Consider the following 17,623-nt stretch of genomic DNA (forward strand, 5'->3'; position numbering starts at 1 on the left):
TCTTTCCCTTTGGCAGGTAAATGCTATTCTTCCTATCTGCATTCACAATACTCCCTGCCTCCTGCTCTTCTTACAGTTTCCTGACCCTCCTCACAGATTAACGCACAGGAAGAAGCTGGAAGGCACTGACAAGTGCCCAGGGTTGGTCCTGCCAGGCTGGCAGTCTAGGGACAGGTAGGAGTAAGTCAGCCTGTTGAGAGAGGTCCACATGTGATGCTCACCAGGGAGAGTGTGGCCAGGAGTTTGCTAAGCTTGGTAAGAAAGGAGGGGGATAGGAAGGTCTTGGGCATGGTAAAGCGAGGAATAATGAGGAGAAGCTTGGTCCTTGCATGGGCCTGTAGTGTGCAGTTCAGATCTAGATCTGGACTTTATTGGAGCCTGGAGACACTGGGATCCATGGGCTACTTCTTGACATTTTAAGGCTTAAGCATTTTAAAATTTTGCTTCTGCCAACTGAATGAGGAGAGAAGCTGATGAAGCCTTGTATGGCTACTGCATTTGGAAGTAATGAATCAGAGCCCAGGGGGTTGCGTACAGTTCTGTTAATGAAAACTGCTGCTTGAGCTATGAGTCACTAGCCATGCAGCAGCATGCCTATGCTCTGAAACCATTTCATTTCAGTGTCCTAGAAGATGCAGTGCTGGTTCTATAGGCAGTGACACTGGGAACTTCAAGGCTTTTTGTAATATTCAGTGTGCAGATTCCTCAAACATCACACATCTGCTTGTCACTGTGCATGTCATTAGGGCCCAGATAGGTATATTATAAAATTCAAAGCAGTGTCTATAAGCCACAGGCTGAGTAGTTGATTTTAAACCTAAGAAAAAAGCAAGATTGCTTTGCATATTAAATCAATGTAAGCTGTAAATAGTGGACCCAAATTCACTCCCACTTAAAGTGATACAAATCTTCAGTAATTCAATAGAATTGCTCTGGGATTACACTGGTGGAAATGTAAAACTGAGTTTGACTCAGTGTATGTTTCTTTTTTCTGAAGTGACTTGGGAACCTGTATATTTGTGACTCAGAGAGATATATCAGTGTTTCATGAAAAGAGCAATTGTATTTATAGTTTATTTCAGTGTCCTTTTTATATTATCATTTGTGCTGTGACTGAGTACAACAGACAGATAATATTCATCATCGAAGAAGAAATTAACTAGCAATTTATAATAGCCTATTTTTAAAATTAATCTATAAAACTGGCAATGCATTTTTTGGCTCAAGGCTTGACATACAGCCCTCTTGGAAACATTTATTTCAGCCAGCAGACACTGTAGCAGATGATGCCGATTTTACACTGTACATAAAAAATGCATTGTTTAGGAGCTAAAACTTACTCTGAACGTTACAAAGTATAGCGCAATAAAACAGCCCAGGATGCAAAACCATTAGTATTCACTGAAGGCTTTGTCATTATTTTGTATAGGTAACCAGCATTAGACATATATGGTTATTTGCAATACTCAAGAGAGAAGTTGGGTCCTATTTTGTTTACTAGGACATATCTGGACATTGGATTTATGTTCTAAGTTCATTCCTGTACTGCAGATACATTTTGTATATATATGTGTGTGTTAATACACCCAGTCATATGCACATATACACTAAAGATGGGGTTTTATTGGCTGAGGGTTGATCTTGCAAACTCTTATTCACATGTATGGTTCAACTGACTTTAGCAGAGCTACAGACATTAGTATAAATGCTGCTTGCATGAGAAAGGGATGCATGATCAGGCTTTTAATCCTCTTGTATAGCTTAAAATTTAATGGACTTAAATGTTCTAAGATCATGAAAAGCTAAAATAAAAACATTTTGCACTTCCATGACATTTGATGATCTTAGTCTAATTTGCAAACATTGATGAATTACATTTCCCAGCTTGTCTTGTAATTTTAAGTACTGGATATGTTAAGGTCAGCTTTTTCAAAAGTGATCACTGATTATGGAGGACTCAACTTGAATAAAGGGGGGGGAGGGAGGCACAATTTTTCAGAACAACCACATCTGTAAGTCCATGGCAACTGCAGAAGCTTTGTAGCTTTCATGAGCAAGCTCTAAGTGTGCACCCACCAACTGAATCACCCCAAACCAGTAGCTGGCTTTTAAAATGTAGGCCCAAATGATGAGATCAGGTTTTCAAGTGCCAGCTTTATGAATAAAGCTTTGTAACTGAGGAGATAGATGCCTGCAAATCACCTATACACAGTTTCTGTTTAGTAGTTTAAAATATTTAAACACAGAATTCAGTTCAGAGATTGGCTCAGGGACTTATAGCAAGATAACCTTTCTCTCCAGGTTGTTCATCCGAAACCAACCCAAGTCATTAGCAGTGTATAACTGTTACTGTTGGAGGGCTGTCTCATGCATTACACGAACTGAATGCATGCGTCTAAAGTGAAGTGTTCTGCACTACAAAATCTGTCTCTAACTGGGAGTCTGGTTAGCTGTCTCAGTTGACTGCCAAGGCTTGAATGAATTCTGTAGACTGAACTCCCTCCTGCAGCCTGGGAGGTGAATTATTCAAGTCTTGGTTAGCGTAAGAGTGGTCAAAGTGGGTGTGGGGATCCTGGTACTACTGTTCTGCACATAATTGGGTACTTCTCAGAGATCTTTGGACTGGACTAAACTCTCGCCAAAACCAGAAAGCATACAGAGCATGAAACAACCTATAAATCTGGACTGAAAGCAGGATGTTTCTCACCTGGGCTGGTTAAGTGCAGGTTCACTGCTGGCTGAGGCTGGTGCTGGAAGCCTCAGCTGAAACCCTGGTCTGCGGTCAGAGAAGCTTCTCTTGACAAAAGGCTGAGGGTTGACAGCGCTTGCAGCCAGCCTTCTGGACTGATCCCCCCAGGGTCTGAGCGGAACACTGTTTTTCGGGGCAAAAGCTGAAACTTCAGTTTTGCCTGTGACCTCTGCAGTGGGTTTGCTAGGCGGAGATGGAGGTTTGGCTTCAAATAAAGAAGAGGTGGCTGGGCAAAATATTGAATGTACATTACTGCCAACCTTTGAGGAAGGAGGTTGTTGTTCATCACTGGAATCTGAAGGGATTTTTAGTCCTTTGTATGACCAAGATGGAGAAGTTGGTGGGGATGGGGTGGCACAGAATGGAGGTGAACTTGCTTCTCTGCGGTTCGTTGGAGGGCTTGACATCTTGCGCTGAGTTGGTGGGCTTTGTTTGCGTCCCACTGGAGGGCTAGACAGTTTTCGTTGAGTCGGTGGAGAAGACATCTTCTTTTGTGTTGGAGGGCTTGATACTTTTGGGCTGGTTGGAGGACTAGGTTGCCTGTGTGTAGGAGAACAATTTGGCTGCACAGGGCTAAAAACCTGCACAACGTGTCTGGGATGTATAGGTGGACTTGAGAGCCGTTTCTCAGTGGGTGGAGAAGAAGGTGGTGTTCGTGTGGGAGAGACTCTTCTAAGGAGAACTGCGCTTTTCTCATTTCTCCTGAGTGAATCAGGAGAACTTTGCTTTGGGTTTTGCTCGGAAGGTAAATTTATACCAGACTCTTTCCTTTCTGATGGGTTTTCCTTTCTGTTTTGTTTTGATAATCCACTGGGATATGGAAGAGGTATTATTTTATGAGTTTGCTTATACAAATCTGCAGCCTCTTTCATTTCCTGCTCTCTCTGAGATGCTAATGTATTTTCTTGGCTGTACAGATTGGAAGGATTCTGTTCTGATGCATATTTTCCAAATTTTGGGTCTGCTCCAGTGTTCCTTAAAACTTTACTAATAAAAACATTGGGGCTGTTGATATTTTTACTTGGTAATAAATCAATAGAATATAGGGAGGCTTTCATCTTTGGAGAAATTTGTGCTCTCTTAGCCATGTGAATCTCTGTTTTGGCAGGCTTTTTAGTCTCTTCTAAAGAGTTTCCTTCCATTCTTATACTTTCTTCAGACACAGATAAGTCGAATGAATTGTCCATTAATATTTCAGGAGGTGGTGGGGGAAGATTCTCAAAATCTACATCATATTCTCCATTTGTGTCAGTTGTGTTTAATTCTGAAGCAGGAGGAGGTGGAAGAGCTGCTGAAGAGTTACACTGGGTTGCATTTGTGCTTGGAAGGTTTGTGTCTCTGACTGGCAAGACACGATGCTTGTGACTTAAAGGTGCTAATCCTCTCTGAAAGGGAAGGGTGGGAGGCATTACTGGAAGTCCATATTTTCTGATGCACTTTATTGGTCCTAAGGGTCTTAAATGAATAGGTTTCACAAGGCCTTCACTCAATAAGCTTTTTGACGGATTTACGAGGGGTACAACTGCCACTGTTCAATGTTTGTGTTTCAGGAGGTTCATTGTCTTTCCCATTTGATGAATCTTGAGTGAACACAGCAATGTTTGAAGGTGTTCTACTGCTCCTCTGATCGGGCTGACTGGCAGGATTTTGCTCAGCCCTATATAATGGGACCTTATCCTGATTAGGCAAAATGCTGAAGTTTTTTGAGAGGCATGCCTTTAATTTGTTGTTAGAAGGTCTAAGAGTAGTAGGCTCAGCGTCTTGCACATAAACCACTGCTCTTGGTTTTAGGGACTCCCACTTTCCATCAGTATCTTTGCTCCCATTAAGTGCATAAAATATTTCCAGTCTTTTGCTGAGCTCCTTTTGAGTCCTTTGGAGTTCTAAAAGGGTTGGGTCCTCTGCCTGGCTTCTGAGGGACTCCTCTGACCTAGACCTTCTTTGTTTAACTGCAAGTCTCCGACTGCCACTTGCTGTACTAGGCCTTGCTGTGACTGCTGCTTTTCCATCTTCTACCCACCCCATCGGTTCAGATCCAGCTGGGACAAACTTGATCTTTTCACTGATTGCATCTTTCATCTTCAATATTATCTCTTCCTTCTCTGGATTCTCAATCCTTTTAGTGGCTGTTCTCCATGCAGTATCAGTTACTGCTGGTGAAGACATTTGTCTTTTAAGTAGAGCATCCTTACTCATTTCTGATAAACTTACATTGTCATCCTCCTCCTCCCCCAGGGTACTCTCCTCATCTTCAGAAGGATAATCTATTGACTCACAGTTTTTTAAATGTTCGCTTTCCTGGGTGGAATCAGACAGGAAGGAGTTTAGGGAATGGCTTTTGATTAGGCTTGAACATTGGGGGCTGATGGAAAGATCTATTGCTGACTCCAGGCACGGAATTCCTTTTTTGTTGTCCACAGATGGATAAAATACTGCTTTACCATGCCTTTCAAGTGCATAGTCCTGAGATCTGGTTGTGACTAATGCTGATGTGCCATCCTCCATATATTCTTCTGGTGGTCCGATGTGCTTTTGGGATGAATGATCACAAACACAAGCCTTGCAGCTTCCTTCCTTTCCAAGCTTATCAAGGGATTTGAATCCTTTGACAGATTCATTGTCTGCGCCAATACCACTGTCTTCAGAATATAGAGTCCTATCATTGCTATGGGATTCAGAGGGCCCCACTGCAGAGGCTTCAAGCAATTTTATGGTCTTTAGTAAGCGTTCATCAAAACCTTGCTTTGCCTTCAGTTTTAATTCCAAATTGCTGGCTGCAGACTGTAAGTAGCTGCATGACTCTTGCAAGGCATCCGAGGTTAGGGAAGCCACTGTTCCATTTACCACCTGCATTTTGTTGACTGTATACTGTAGTAACTGCTGCAAAAGATCTGGATGCTCCTTTGGATCATCTTTCCCAGCTGGCCACAATAGATTCTCACCAACCTCTTTGAGGAGTTCTTCCCCATCGTTGGCAATTTCTTCCAAGAGCTGGTTGATTTCATCAAAGCGAAGCACTAGAAAGCTCACCATCTGCTGTAAGTGCAGCTGAGTTTGGGTAGCTTGATTGGCCATGCATAGGATAGCTTCATACTTGGAAAGGTTGGGATTTAGGAAGGCATAAGCATTCTGATGGGCTTTAACAAGCAACTCTGGGAAATCCACCTTTTCCTCAGTCTCACACAGAGGTGAGATGGACTTTTCTTTGGTTTTGCAGTGACGACCCTGCTTTGCCTGTTTGTGGCTTTTTTGTTTCTTTGCTTTCTTAGGTATTTGCTTTGAGTTGCTTTCATTCTTGTCATCCAAAGTGCAAGCAGCTGTTTCTGATTCACAGGAGCTTTGCTTTTTGATCCGTGTCTCCCCAGCTACATGTTTTTGAGACTCGGTCATTTTGGACAGGGATGATTCAGCCTCTGTCCTCTTGATTTTCTTGTCATCTTTGAGGATCTTGTGATGTGAATGATCCTCAGATGACAAATGGAAGTTAGCATTTTTGTCCCTTTCCAGTACTTTTTCCTGATTTTCCTTCAGACCATCTTTCGTCTGACTCCCACTCTGGGAGCTCTCATCAGTGTTATAGTAAGATGAATTTTTGACCAGCAACGGAATTGAGAACTCTTTGTCCCCAGGATCAACAGGAAAGATACCTTTAGGATTATTTAGAGTCCTTCCTCCAATTTTTGCAATATGATTAACAATCTCACTGCGGGAGGGTGTGCAGCCCATCCTGTCACCTTGTTTGTCAGCCTTTTCTGTCAATATCCAGATGATCGAATAAAGAATAAGAGATAATAAAACTTACGGCTTCATCCCGTACTGGAATCTGGCATTTTTCTCATAAGGGCTTCATCGACAATTCTTCCAGTTTGTAGAAAGTCTTTTTTTTTATATCATAATCAATTTTTCTTACTTCCCAGGATCCCGTCACAAGGAAAGTACACACCATCCCATTGTATTTTGTTTCCTTTTAAATATTCCTTTTCTATTGCAGAAAAGCAATGTGAAAGCTTGTCTGAACTTAGAGCTAATGGATTAAGAGGACTTGTGTATTTTGCTTCTGTCTTGACAGATGTCAACTACAAATAAGATTTTAAGCTCATTAGGGTAAGAAGGCTTCAGCCAGTCAGCACCCATGTTGCATCTGTAATAGAGAACTTTCTTGCAGTACTGACTTCCAAGGCAAATTAATTTTGAGCCCTTTTTTTCCTCTTTCCCCCTTCGCGAAACACCCTACAACTTGAAATTTAACACCCAAAGGAAGAGCCTGTTTTTGATGACTTGTTGGAGACACCATTTTAATAGAGGAAGAAAAAAATGCCTGTGAGCAGCCCTTTGCCAGGAGCAAGGGTGACCTTGATAAAATACAGATCAAACAGAAGGTATAAGACATAGAATCAGAGAGGTTAGAGATGCCTATTAAGTCTCCTTCTCCAGGGACTCTTAGCAGTGTTTCACTCGCAACTCACAAGCTATTTCCTTTTTTTCTTCTGTAACCTCTGAACCAGACAGCTTATTTTCTTCCATGATCTTTCTCAGGATCCATTTTACTATTTTAGCTAGGTCTGGAGCCTAAATACTTCACAACACAATAATACAATATTTCAAAGTGAATTTGGTGTATGCAGTATGGCCAAAAATGACACTTACTTTCAGTACACATCTGTCTGTCTGTCTGTCTGTCTAATAATGTTATGCAGTATAATTTACAGCAAAAGCTCTGTTATCTGGCATCCATGGGGAATGGGGGCGCCAGATAACCAAATATGCTGGTTACCTGAGAAATGTCTTTGTCTGGTTGGGCAAAGACGCTCCTCCTGCTGCGTCCAGTGCATCCATATCTCAGATTAACCGCGCCGCCCCTGCTGCCATTCCCCTGGCATCAATGTGCTGGGGGACAGGGAGGGGGGGCCCTGCACAAGCTGCTTTGCCCTGGGCCGTGGCCCGAAGTAGGACTTGGTGAAACCGGAAGTCCCACTTCCCGTTTCGGTTTTGCTGCGTTGACTGACATGCCGGTTAATAGACCATGCCAGTTAATGAAGTGCCGGATAATGTGGCTTTTACTGTATATAATTATATTATGCAATAAACATATTTGCATTCAAAATATAGACATTATCATTGTTATTATTACGCAACATACATTTTATTACTGTACATGCATTAATTTATACTACACAGTGTTCAATATTCACAAAACACCTAACTTGCAATATATAATTCATGCTCTGACATGCTACCAGAGTGTAGTCAACTTCAAGCAGTCCAAAATTATGAATCAGGTTCTAAAAATCATGAGGTTGGCTTTAAAATGATGAAATTTTAAAAAGCTCTTTTAATTTACCTTCTTGTTTGAGCTTTAGAAGGGAAGTGTTCAATATTTCTTTTGCAATCATAAAAGGTTTTAAAACTTATTTTTAATGAAATTTGATATTTTCTCATAACTGCATGATTCCAGGAACGTAAAAAAATCTCTGAAATCACAAAACTGGGTTTGAGAGATAAGGCCCACTTCTGCAGTATAGCTGAGAACTACTGATCAGATAGATTCTCAGGCCAATGCAGGATTGTTCTTTTGTTGCTGATTGATTTTTAAAAAACAGATTAAGAATTAGAACACTGTAATAAATAGAAAGCTGAAAGTGGTGACTACTCAGTTATGGCCTCTTGCTATAGGACTGAACATGTGCTTTCGACTCTGTCTTTGAACCTGCCTTCTCCCAAGCAGTTCAGTTCTAACTGGTCAGGCTGGTAAGTCAAAGACATTCAAACAAGGTGCATCACTCCCTTGTTTACAGTTTACTATAGAAACTGTAGTGCCTTAACCTCAGTAGCCCAACAGGCTGTTATGCTTGGTTTGATTTTGAATTAAGTACACGCTTTTTAAAAAAAAAATATTTCTCAAGGGTGCTTTGTGAATAAAAATTTAGAAAGAAAACTCTCCTTAAACCAAAGTTTGTCAATTTATTATGAAGACTAGGCTAAATGTACTGAGCTGTATTATTTTCTACCTTCTAAATACAGGCAGCAGGCAGGGTAGAGTTGCACCTTACAGACTAATTCGGAGATGCATAAGCTTTTGTAAGCAACAGCTCACTTCATCAGATGCTGTGAATCGACACCCAGGGAACAGGCATTCAAAAAGAAAGAGTTCTTTAAATATAAAGACAAGGAAGAGGGGAGGAAAGGAGAGAAGAAATGGCGAGAGAGGCAAAGATGGGTTGAATTAAAAAACAAAGCAGTAAACTATGCGGACATTGAGGTCATAAAAGCTACTGTAGGCAATGGGAATTTATATAAGAATTTATATAGTCTCTGTTGAGACCACACTTAACACAATCCAGTCTGTGGATGATTTCTTGTTCCACAATTTTTGCATTTAGTTGGTTTTTAAGGTTGTACTGTTTGAGAACAGCTACTCTGAGGTCAGTGATGAAATGTTGAAGGAGAGTAAAGTGTTCTGCTACAGGTTTTTGTGTGTTTCTGGATTTGGTGTCACACTGGTGTCCATTCATTCTTTCATGTATGGATTTCCCTGTCAGTCCAGTGCAGACAGTAGAGGAGCACTGTAAGCAGGTGATGGTTATATAACATTGGTAGAGAAGCAAAAACCTTAGCTGTTATAATCCACTCTGGTCTGATGATGCTGTGCTCTGTGTTGATGAGGGGACACAGCTGGCATCTCCTAAATACAGTTATCCTAAAGAAAACAGACATCTCTCAGTATTGTAAAGGTTGGAAAAGGTATCTTCCACTACCTTTAATTACTATGTAGCTTTATGCTGAGTTAGCAGTCATCTCTTTGTAATAACATGACTTCTAACAATTTTGATGCAGAGCTCTAGTTTCCTGAAAAATCTCTCTTCAAGTTGCCAAATGTATTTGGTGTTCTCAGAACATAGCAAATTTAGCTGATATAATTAATTCCTCACTTCTAGACTCTACTAGCAAAAAAACCAATGGCCTTGTCTATACAAAAGAAGCAGCAGCTCTAGGCACCAGAAGGCTTAGGCACAGGCACAGAAAGACAAGCTAGGAGCAGCCTCCTGGTATATTTCTGGTTTACAGTGTGCTTGGGCAGGATATGCTTGAGCAGTCCTATGCTGGGACCTACCACTATAGACATATGGACAAGATCCAGGTGGACCAGATTTCTATTTTATGAACAGGTTTTATAAGGTTTCATCCTTCCCCTTCTCCCCACAGTGAGACTCATGGTGATGGAGGCACCTGGTTATAAACTATTGAGGTACAAAAATTAGTTTCAACAAAATTATGTCAAACTGAAAAAAAAAATCTAAAGTAGTTCTTCTGCCATAAATAAAATGTGTTAAGAATTCAGGATGGGGCACAGGAATGTTGTTGAAGTATAAACATTTTATCTGCAAAGTCCTGAACAACTCACTCTTAGTTCATGTGGTGGTGAATAACGCAACTCATGCCAATGGTATGTTCATGTTCCACCATATATTTTCCTTTTGTACATGCAACAGTCCTGACCTAGTTTCCCATAGGCACTCAGCTAACATCCTGCCACAGTAGCCTAACTAGGGTGAGGTGAGTTGGGCACCAGCCCTTGATGCTATGAGGGAGTGCTAGAATCATGCCAGGAATCTGCAAATGCAGAACAGCACTGTGCTGTCACTGCCTGGCCATAGTAGATGGGGAGGGTAGTGCCACACCAAGCAGGGTATCAAGGGAGTGAGGGGGAAGTGGAGAAAGTGGAATGGTACTCCCCAACCCCCTCCATCATGGGAGCCTTTGCCAGAACAGGCACAGTCCTGCACCCCATATGTATATATCAGAGGGAGGAAGCAAATGGGGTACCAGGGCTGGCTCCTAGGGAGCCCAGCTATGGGGCTGCTACCATCAGAGTGGTGCTAACACTGCTGCAGCAGCAGTAGCCTGGGAAGATAAGCCTTCCCTTCCACTCATCCACATTCTTCCCCACAATTTACACTGGTTAGCATACCTCTGCACTGGTGGAGACGTTACCTAACACTCTATATAAAACATTCTCATTACTTTTAACTGAAAAGAAACTCTAAATCTCCACTGATGACAGTAGGTGTAGGTAGTTGCACAGTTAAGATGATGGGTTAGAAATCCATTTGTGGGGGTCTCCTGTTCATTCTGATGAGGAGGATATTTTAGTTTAGGAACAGTGGATCCTGCCTTTATGTACAGGATTGGACTAAATGAGACTTGGGGTCCCTTCCAACCCTAGGATTCTATGAAATTTGGCAAGAAGAAAGGCCCAGGGCCAAAAAGTACATTTTCTTTCTTGAGTGAAATTCCCTCTGGACTTGATTAAAAAATAAGCGTGTATTACCATTTCCTCCTATTGTCTGCTTCCTGCAGAATAATGTTAGCAGCTTGTCAAAATAATACCCAAACATGGAAATTCCAACCTATGGCTTGGCCCATGCTGCCACTGCTGTCTGTTGTTGTCACAGCAGCACACACTGCATCGGGAAACCCAGGGGCAGTCAGTCTTTCCAGAAGCATACCTTTAAAAGTCACACCAGAGAACCCCAGCAAGGCCTTTCTGAATCTACTACATGATTGAAGTAGTCCATCTCCCGCTCTAGGGGCACCAGGTGAGGAAGGACTTCCCCTATCTCTTAGAGTGACAGCAGGAGTAATAGCAAGCTCTCTAGCAAGCTACCCTGAATACTCCTGATATCAAGCACGTATTGCAGCACAGGGTGGACCACTGGACCCATAATCTGCAACAGCTGTATGTAATAGCATTTGCTTTCCCATTTTTTCTTAAAAATAAAACAGAACTACATTAGTTACATGCTTAAAAAAAGCAAAGACAAAACCTCTACTGAAAGAATACTATTTGGATACGAAATTCAAATACAAGTTAGGCATTATTCAACCTGTTCAACCTTAAATTGATCCTGTATAAGATATGTGTTATGAGATAATCTTTAATCACATGATCATATATAAGACTTCTGCCTAAAGCAGGGAAGAAAATGAATGGTGTCTAGAGAATGAATACAGGTGTAGAGCGAATGGAACTGTGACCTATAACAGTCCTGTCTTATTTACTTCTTTAGAAGATGAAAAGTACATACAGAACAAGACAAGGAAATGCAGAAAGAGAAAGAATGGTTGTGTTGATTGCATCTAAATTCCTTAAGGTAAATGAATGCAAGGATATTAGCAGAATGCTGATTGATCTGTTTGTGAGGACAGTTTTTTTCCCCCTTGAATACATTAAATTATGCCTCTTTCACTATTAATTTGACAATTTAATTTCTAGTTAATTTCCATTACAGGATGTCATAGACTAGCAGAATTCAGATGTCAATACTGCATTGTAATGTTTGCATGATTCTTTTTACTGTTATTCAGAAGATCTCGGTAAATCTCATAATAACAAGACATACATTTTTGGCCTAACTTTACCTGACAGTGTTTCTTTAACACATGATAGCTAATTTGCATATGCACTGTGATTGGTCATCATTGTTCCAAACCTATTACTTGTTAAGGTAGTAAACAATAGAAGCTTTGTTGACTCATTATATGACTATTCAGCAGGTTGAAACAGGATTTTTGTCATGTCTGTTCTTGTTATAAATCTATACAGTGTAGCAAATGTTTGAGACTCTTTAAAAATCACATGAAGAAAACACTTCCTTTTCCCAGAAGATCTTACTAGGAAAGAGGAGACAAAACATGATGTAGGACATGAGCTCAGTAAAAGCACTATGAAAAGATTATTGGTGAGGCAACCAAGGTAGGAAAAATTTCTGGATGAAATAAGGTGTGATAAAAAGGACCTGCTTTGTATAATTTATTAGTACTATTTATTGATCTACTTATGGGAATGTTAGAATATATTGGTTTAATAGATATGGTAGAAAAGCAGGAAGGCAAACAACAGAAATGGCTCATGATAAAACACTTCTTGGTAAACACCTAAGGTGTGGTAAGAAACAATATTCAAATTATTAGGGTCTGTAAAATAACTGGTTCCAGCCAGTTTATAAAACAAATTCTGGCAAGAAGAGATTAAATTTAAAGATAGACTACCATGCTAATGAAGATCTAAAAAATAAGGCGGTAGCTATATCATGTTGGGCTATGGTTGCATCAGCTTCTACAAGCTTAAGCAAGTTTGCACTTGGTGGGGATCTTCTAAGAAAAACCAAATTAGGAAGAGATGTTGGTGCTTTAATATGTAGCAGTCTTCTGAGTCATCACTAAACCAGTGGCCCAGCATGAGACTACAAAACACCATTCTGGTGGTGATGGTGCCATCTTCTGAATCAGATGTAAAACTAGAATCCTAACTACTTGTGGTCATGAACTGTCTGAGAATATTATTTGCAGAAACAGAGCAGAGTTATCTAACTGTGCTCTGAAGATCCCCTGAAGTTTCAAATGAACTAGGCTCTTTTTTCATGTCCTATTCAAAACCTCTTGGGAGAACTGCTGTCTTTGATCAAAGTTACTACATTTCACCCCCTGCAGGTATGATTTCATAATGGCTGAAGTAGTTCTTTCCCTTAGATACTAGTGTTTATGAGGTTGATGGGGTTGGATTAGGAATATCCAGATTCTGTCTGCAGGACAAATAAATAAAAGTAAAATATTTTAACTAGCAAAATACTTTCCTTTATATACCTAGCCTTTTCTGCCTGCCTTTTTCATTAAGAGATGCCATAGTCCATTTTTTTGGGACATTGCAATTGATAAGCAATTATGATGTCTGTGCATTATGATATTAGACAGGAGGAAGAGAAAGTGATGGGGTTCTTACTTAGAAATATACCTCCTGATAATCAGCAGATTGGAAAGGCAATACTGAAAAGATACTCTTATCGTTTTAAGAACATTGGACTGGAGAGGTTGTCTTGGTCAGTGAATTCAGTGCCGGGCTATTGAAAGCACTGTGTCATATAATCCCTTACGGAAGTTTATCAAGCTTAATTTTAAGTCCTTAAGTCTTTTTTGCCCCTGCTGTTCTAAGTGAAAGATGTTCCAGATCTCACTGCTATAATGGTTGGAACCTTCTTCTAATTCCTAACCTAACCTACGGCCAGTTTAAAGCTGTTTATTGCTTTGCCAGTATTGTCCTTTTGCCTTCTTCCATTTTAGTGTTTACCCCTTGATATATGGTTAGACAGGAATTATATCTCCCTGTGCCTTTCTTTTGTTAGGCTAACAAAGCCAGGCTTTTTTGTTGCATCTTGTCACATTTCTCCATTCCCCTGAGAATCCTAGTAGCCTTTATCTACACCTGTTTCAGTTTGAATTCATCTTTCTTGAACTTGGGTGACTGGAACTAGTCACACAAAGCTCTTGGTTCAGAGGTGATATCTGTCATTCATTGGACCAACTAAATAGTAGCAAAAAAATGTCTTTCTTTGCAAGATTTCGGGCACACCCCACCCCTAGAACTAGCCACAGCATTGCAGTGCCTTATACAGTATAATGAGTACTTCCCTTTCCCCACTGGAAAGGGGTATGTGGTGCCAGTGGAGCTAAGTTATCTTGCTGCAGGTTTAGGGGCATGAGTTCAAGCTCTGTTCTTGACTTGTGCCCAAGGTAATTTCTAGTCAACCCTTCTGTAAAGAAGTATTTGGTCATTCAGGCTGGGGAGTCAAAGGTGGCTGGATGTGATGCCAACCACATCACTCCCATGTGTTCTGTTGTCTACAGAAATTGGTGGGCCTTAACCACATTAGCTCAATGGGCCATTAAGCTTGGGTGGACCTTTGCCCTTGAATTTTTTATCTCCATTGGCACACCCTAGGATTTCATTTGCCTTTTTTACAGTTGCGCCCATTGGCAACTCCTAGTCAGTAGGGCTCTGCAAAATTTCACTGGTTGTTTTGATTTGAGACTGTTTCAACTAATTTCAAGCTCAAAACAGAGAGATCGAATTGAAATGAAGGGCTTTGAAACAGCCTTGAAACAAAACGAGGCTAGTCGAAATGTTTCAAAAGTGTTGAAACATTTCGAGTTTCGAAACCAGCAGCGAGAAACAGGGCAGAACCAAGGCTGCGCTCCTGGCTGGTGCTGTCCACAGATCCAAGCTGTCTGATTTTCAATTTGGTGACCTGTAATTTTCCATTGGCTTTACTTCTAGGCACTACTGTATTCATTAAATGCCTCCGTGCCAACATGTTGGGAGAACATAGGCAGGTGCAGTTGATTAAGCTGATAGAAATGTCCTCTAACTCATCTTGGATAGTTTCCAAACCAATCCATGTCTAGTGTAAACAAGGGACATAATCTGTCTGCCTACAGAACAGACCAATACTATTTTAGTGCAGGCTCACATCACACTAGATGTAACAGGATCTTCTATCTTATAAAGGATTGCCTATTTACAGATGTCACTTCCAAACAGAGCGATGTGAAGAGATGTCTATAAATTCCCTTTTCTTCCCCCTCCCACCTTTTGTTTAAGAAAAACATACTGATACATTTTGTAAATGTTAGCAATATTGAGACACACAAGTTGAATAGTTTGGCTACAGCAAGTCTCTAAGTAGGCTAACTCCTCCGCATACTGTAAGATAATACATGAGTGCTGCTTAGCAATACGAGTCCTTGAGTAGCTACAGACAGAGAGAATGCCCACAGTATGACTGTTGTGTAATAAGAAGAAACGTACATTACAGAATAAGTCAAGGTACCAGTAAACTAGTTGGTGATCTACTGGAGGGCACACTTGAATACAGGCCCACAGAGGAAGAAAGTCTATTCACCTGCTGTAACATCAAGCAGATGTAATGATACATCAGCAGAGAGAGGTAGCTTTAGCTGTGTGAGTCTAAAGTTAGGCAGAAGGCAAGGCAGGGTGGCACTTTAGAGCAGCGTTTCTCAACACATGGGTTGCAAGAATATATGAAAGGGATGTGTCAAACTTTAAAAACGGATCAACAAACTTTAAAAATGGATTCTCTTGCTCAAGAGATCTCAGGTAGAGGGCCATGCCCTCTGCTACAGCAGAACAAAACCTTGCACAGTCCATACCAATCTAGCCATGGGTAAAATTCCTTCCTGACCCCAAATATGATCATCAATGTGATCCTGAGTGGAGGGGCAAGACCCTCCAGCCAGGAAAGTTCAGCTTTTGTTTCAGCAGTAGCACTGGAACATCCCAATCAAATATATACTTTCTCTATATATTACAAAGTAGATATTTATTCACTCTATCTATATACTACAAAACAGTATATATATATAGTAGTATAATCTACTAAGTAGCATATATAGAGTACACATACATATACTTTGTAGTATATATATAGCGTTTGTGTGTGTGTGTACTCTAATTACACAGTATATGTACTATATATATTACAATGTATATGTATATACATCTATATATACACATAAAGAGTATATATATGTAGTGTATGTCTACATGTGTAGCTCTGGCGATGTTGTTACTGTGCCTTGATGATGATGATTATTATTATTATTATTACTAAGTCATGGCGCAGTAACAGCCCATACTGCACTGCATGCATGGCACACGGTTATTTTTAGCAGCTACTTCGCTGTAGCGGCGTGCTAAACTTGGGGAGCGCGTCACTGTGGCAAAGCAGCTGCTGGTCACGTGTAAACACCCACAGACCCTATGTTGCTGTAGTGTGTTGCTACGGTGATATAGCATCAAGTGTAGATGCACCCTATATATACTACAAAGTATACTCTATATATGCTGCAAGGTAGATTATAGATATCCTCTATATATGCTGCAAAGTAGATATATATATAATCGATTTATACTACAAACTATATATATATATATTTCTGTATATATTCTGTCTCTATATATTCTATAAAGTTGATTATACAAAGTCGAATATAGATATCCTCTACTACAACTCTGTATACTAGAAGGTATATATATTTACTCTCTCTCTCATCTATATATATCTATGTCTACTTTATAGTATATATGTGTATATATATATATAGAGAGAGAGAGAAAAGTGCGAACTCCTTGTATAAAATGAAACCTTTTGTATTCTAACCACTGCCTCCATTTTATACACTGCTGTATGATGCATGTTCTTCTACAGCATGGGATGAAGTGAGCTTGGGCTCAGGAAACCTTGTTCCTTCTCTCTCTCTCCATCTCTCCTCCCTTTCCTTAGGGTACAAGGTGCAAATCTCCCCTGCCTTCTACTTAGCCACACAGACTAGCTGGGCTCTAGCCCTGTCTTGCCAGGCCCCTGTCAAACGTCTCATGCAGTTCACAATGTCCTGGCGAATCCCATGAGACATTTAGACTGGCCACAGGCACCAAGCTGTTACCGTGCCATAAAAACAGGGTCCCAGCTTAGCCCATCACATATTACATGGCACGCAAGTCACTGGTGAATCGCACCAGGCATTTAGACCAGCTGCAGGTGCAAAGGAGGTATGACAGGATTCAAAAGGACTCTCCAAAGAGCTGACTAGGGGAGCGCTTAACCGGTGTAACAGCAACTCAAGGGCCAGCTTCCAGCCAACTTGGTGTGACCTGGGGCAGGGCCCAGTGTTCACCCCTAGTCTTGCCATTGCCAGCCCAGGGAACCCCCCCACCGTGTGACGTTGCCTGTCCCACTCCTCTTGCCCCGCCCCCTTTTCTAACAGACCTACGGGAAAGCGGCGGGACGCGCATGCGCAGAGGGCAGAGGCGGGCCTATCCCGCTGAAGGGCATGGCGCAGGGGGAGGGGAACAGGAGGAGGGGGCGGGGACACTCCCTTTGCTCCGCCCCTTTTCTAACAGAACTCGGAGAAAGGGGAAAAACGGAGCAGCGGGACGCGCATGCGCAGAGGAGAGAGGCGGGTCTAGCCTGCGGAGGGGCGTGGCGCGGGGGAGGGGGTGGGGCTAGCAGTGGGGGGCGG

General features: G+C 41.2%; 2 protein-coding genes across 11 annotated transcripts in view; one reads left to right on the top strand and one right to left on the bottom strand.

Annotated features, from left to right (window-relative positions):
- Window positions 1-7,797, bottom strand: part of PCARE (photoreceptor cilium actin regulator) — a 14,868-nt gene extending 7,071 nt beyond the window's left edge. The window contains exons 1-2 of the mRNA XM_025216394.1: window positions 4,236-7,797; window positions 2,708-4,204 (exon numbers count right to left, since the gene is read on the bottom strand). Coding sequence (XP_025072179.1) covers window positions 2,708-4,204; window positions 4,236-6,475 — 3,737 coding nt within the window. The 5' untranslated portion in view covers window positions 6,476-7,797. The remainder of the gene's footprint in view (window positions 1-2,707; window positions 4,205-4,235) is intronic.
- Window positions 2,437-17,623, top strand: part of CLIP4 (CAP-Gly domain containing linker protein family member 4) — a 62,743-nt gene continuing 47,556 nt past the window's right edge. For 4 of the 10 annotated variants that reach the window (XM_025215901.1, XM_025215935.1, XM_025215927.1 and 1 more), the window contains exon 1: window positions 3,392-3,494. The gene's annotated coding sequence lies outside the window, so the exon portion shown is untranslated. Of the gene's footprint in view, window positions 2,518-2,842; window positions 2,972-3,384; window positions 3,495-11,877; window positions 11,902-17,623 lie in introns of those variants that run through there. The other 6 variants (XM_025215904.1, XM_025215911.1, XM_025215902.1 and 3 more) reach the window with 6 other exon arrangements.

Source organism: Alligator sinensis, unplaced genomic scaffold (assembly GCF_000455745.1).
Source record: "Alligator sinensis unplaced genomic scaffold, ASM45574v1 scaffold138_1, whole genome shotgun sequence".
In the NCBI taxonomy this organism is placed as follows: Eukaryota; Metazoa; Chordata; order Crocodylia; family Alligatoridae; genus Alligator; species Alligator sinensis.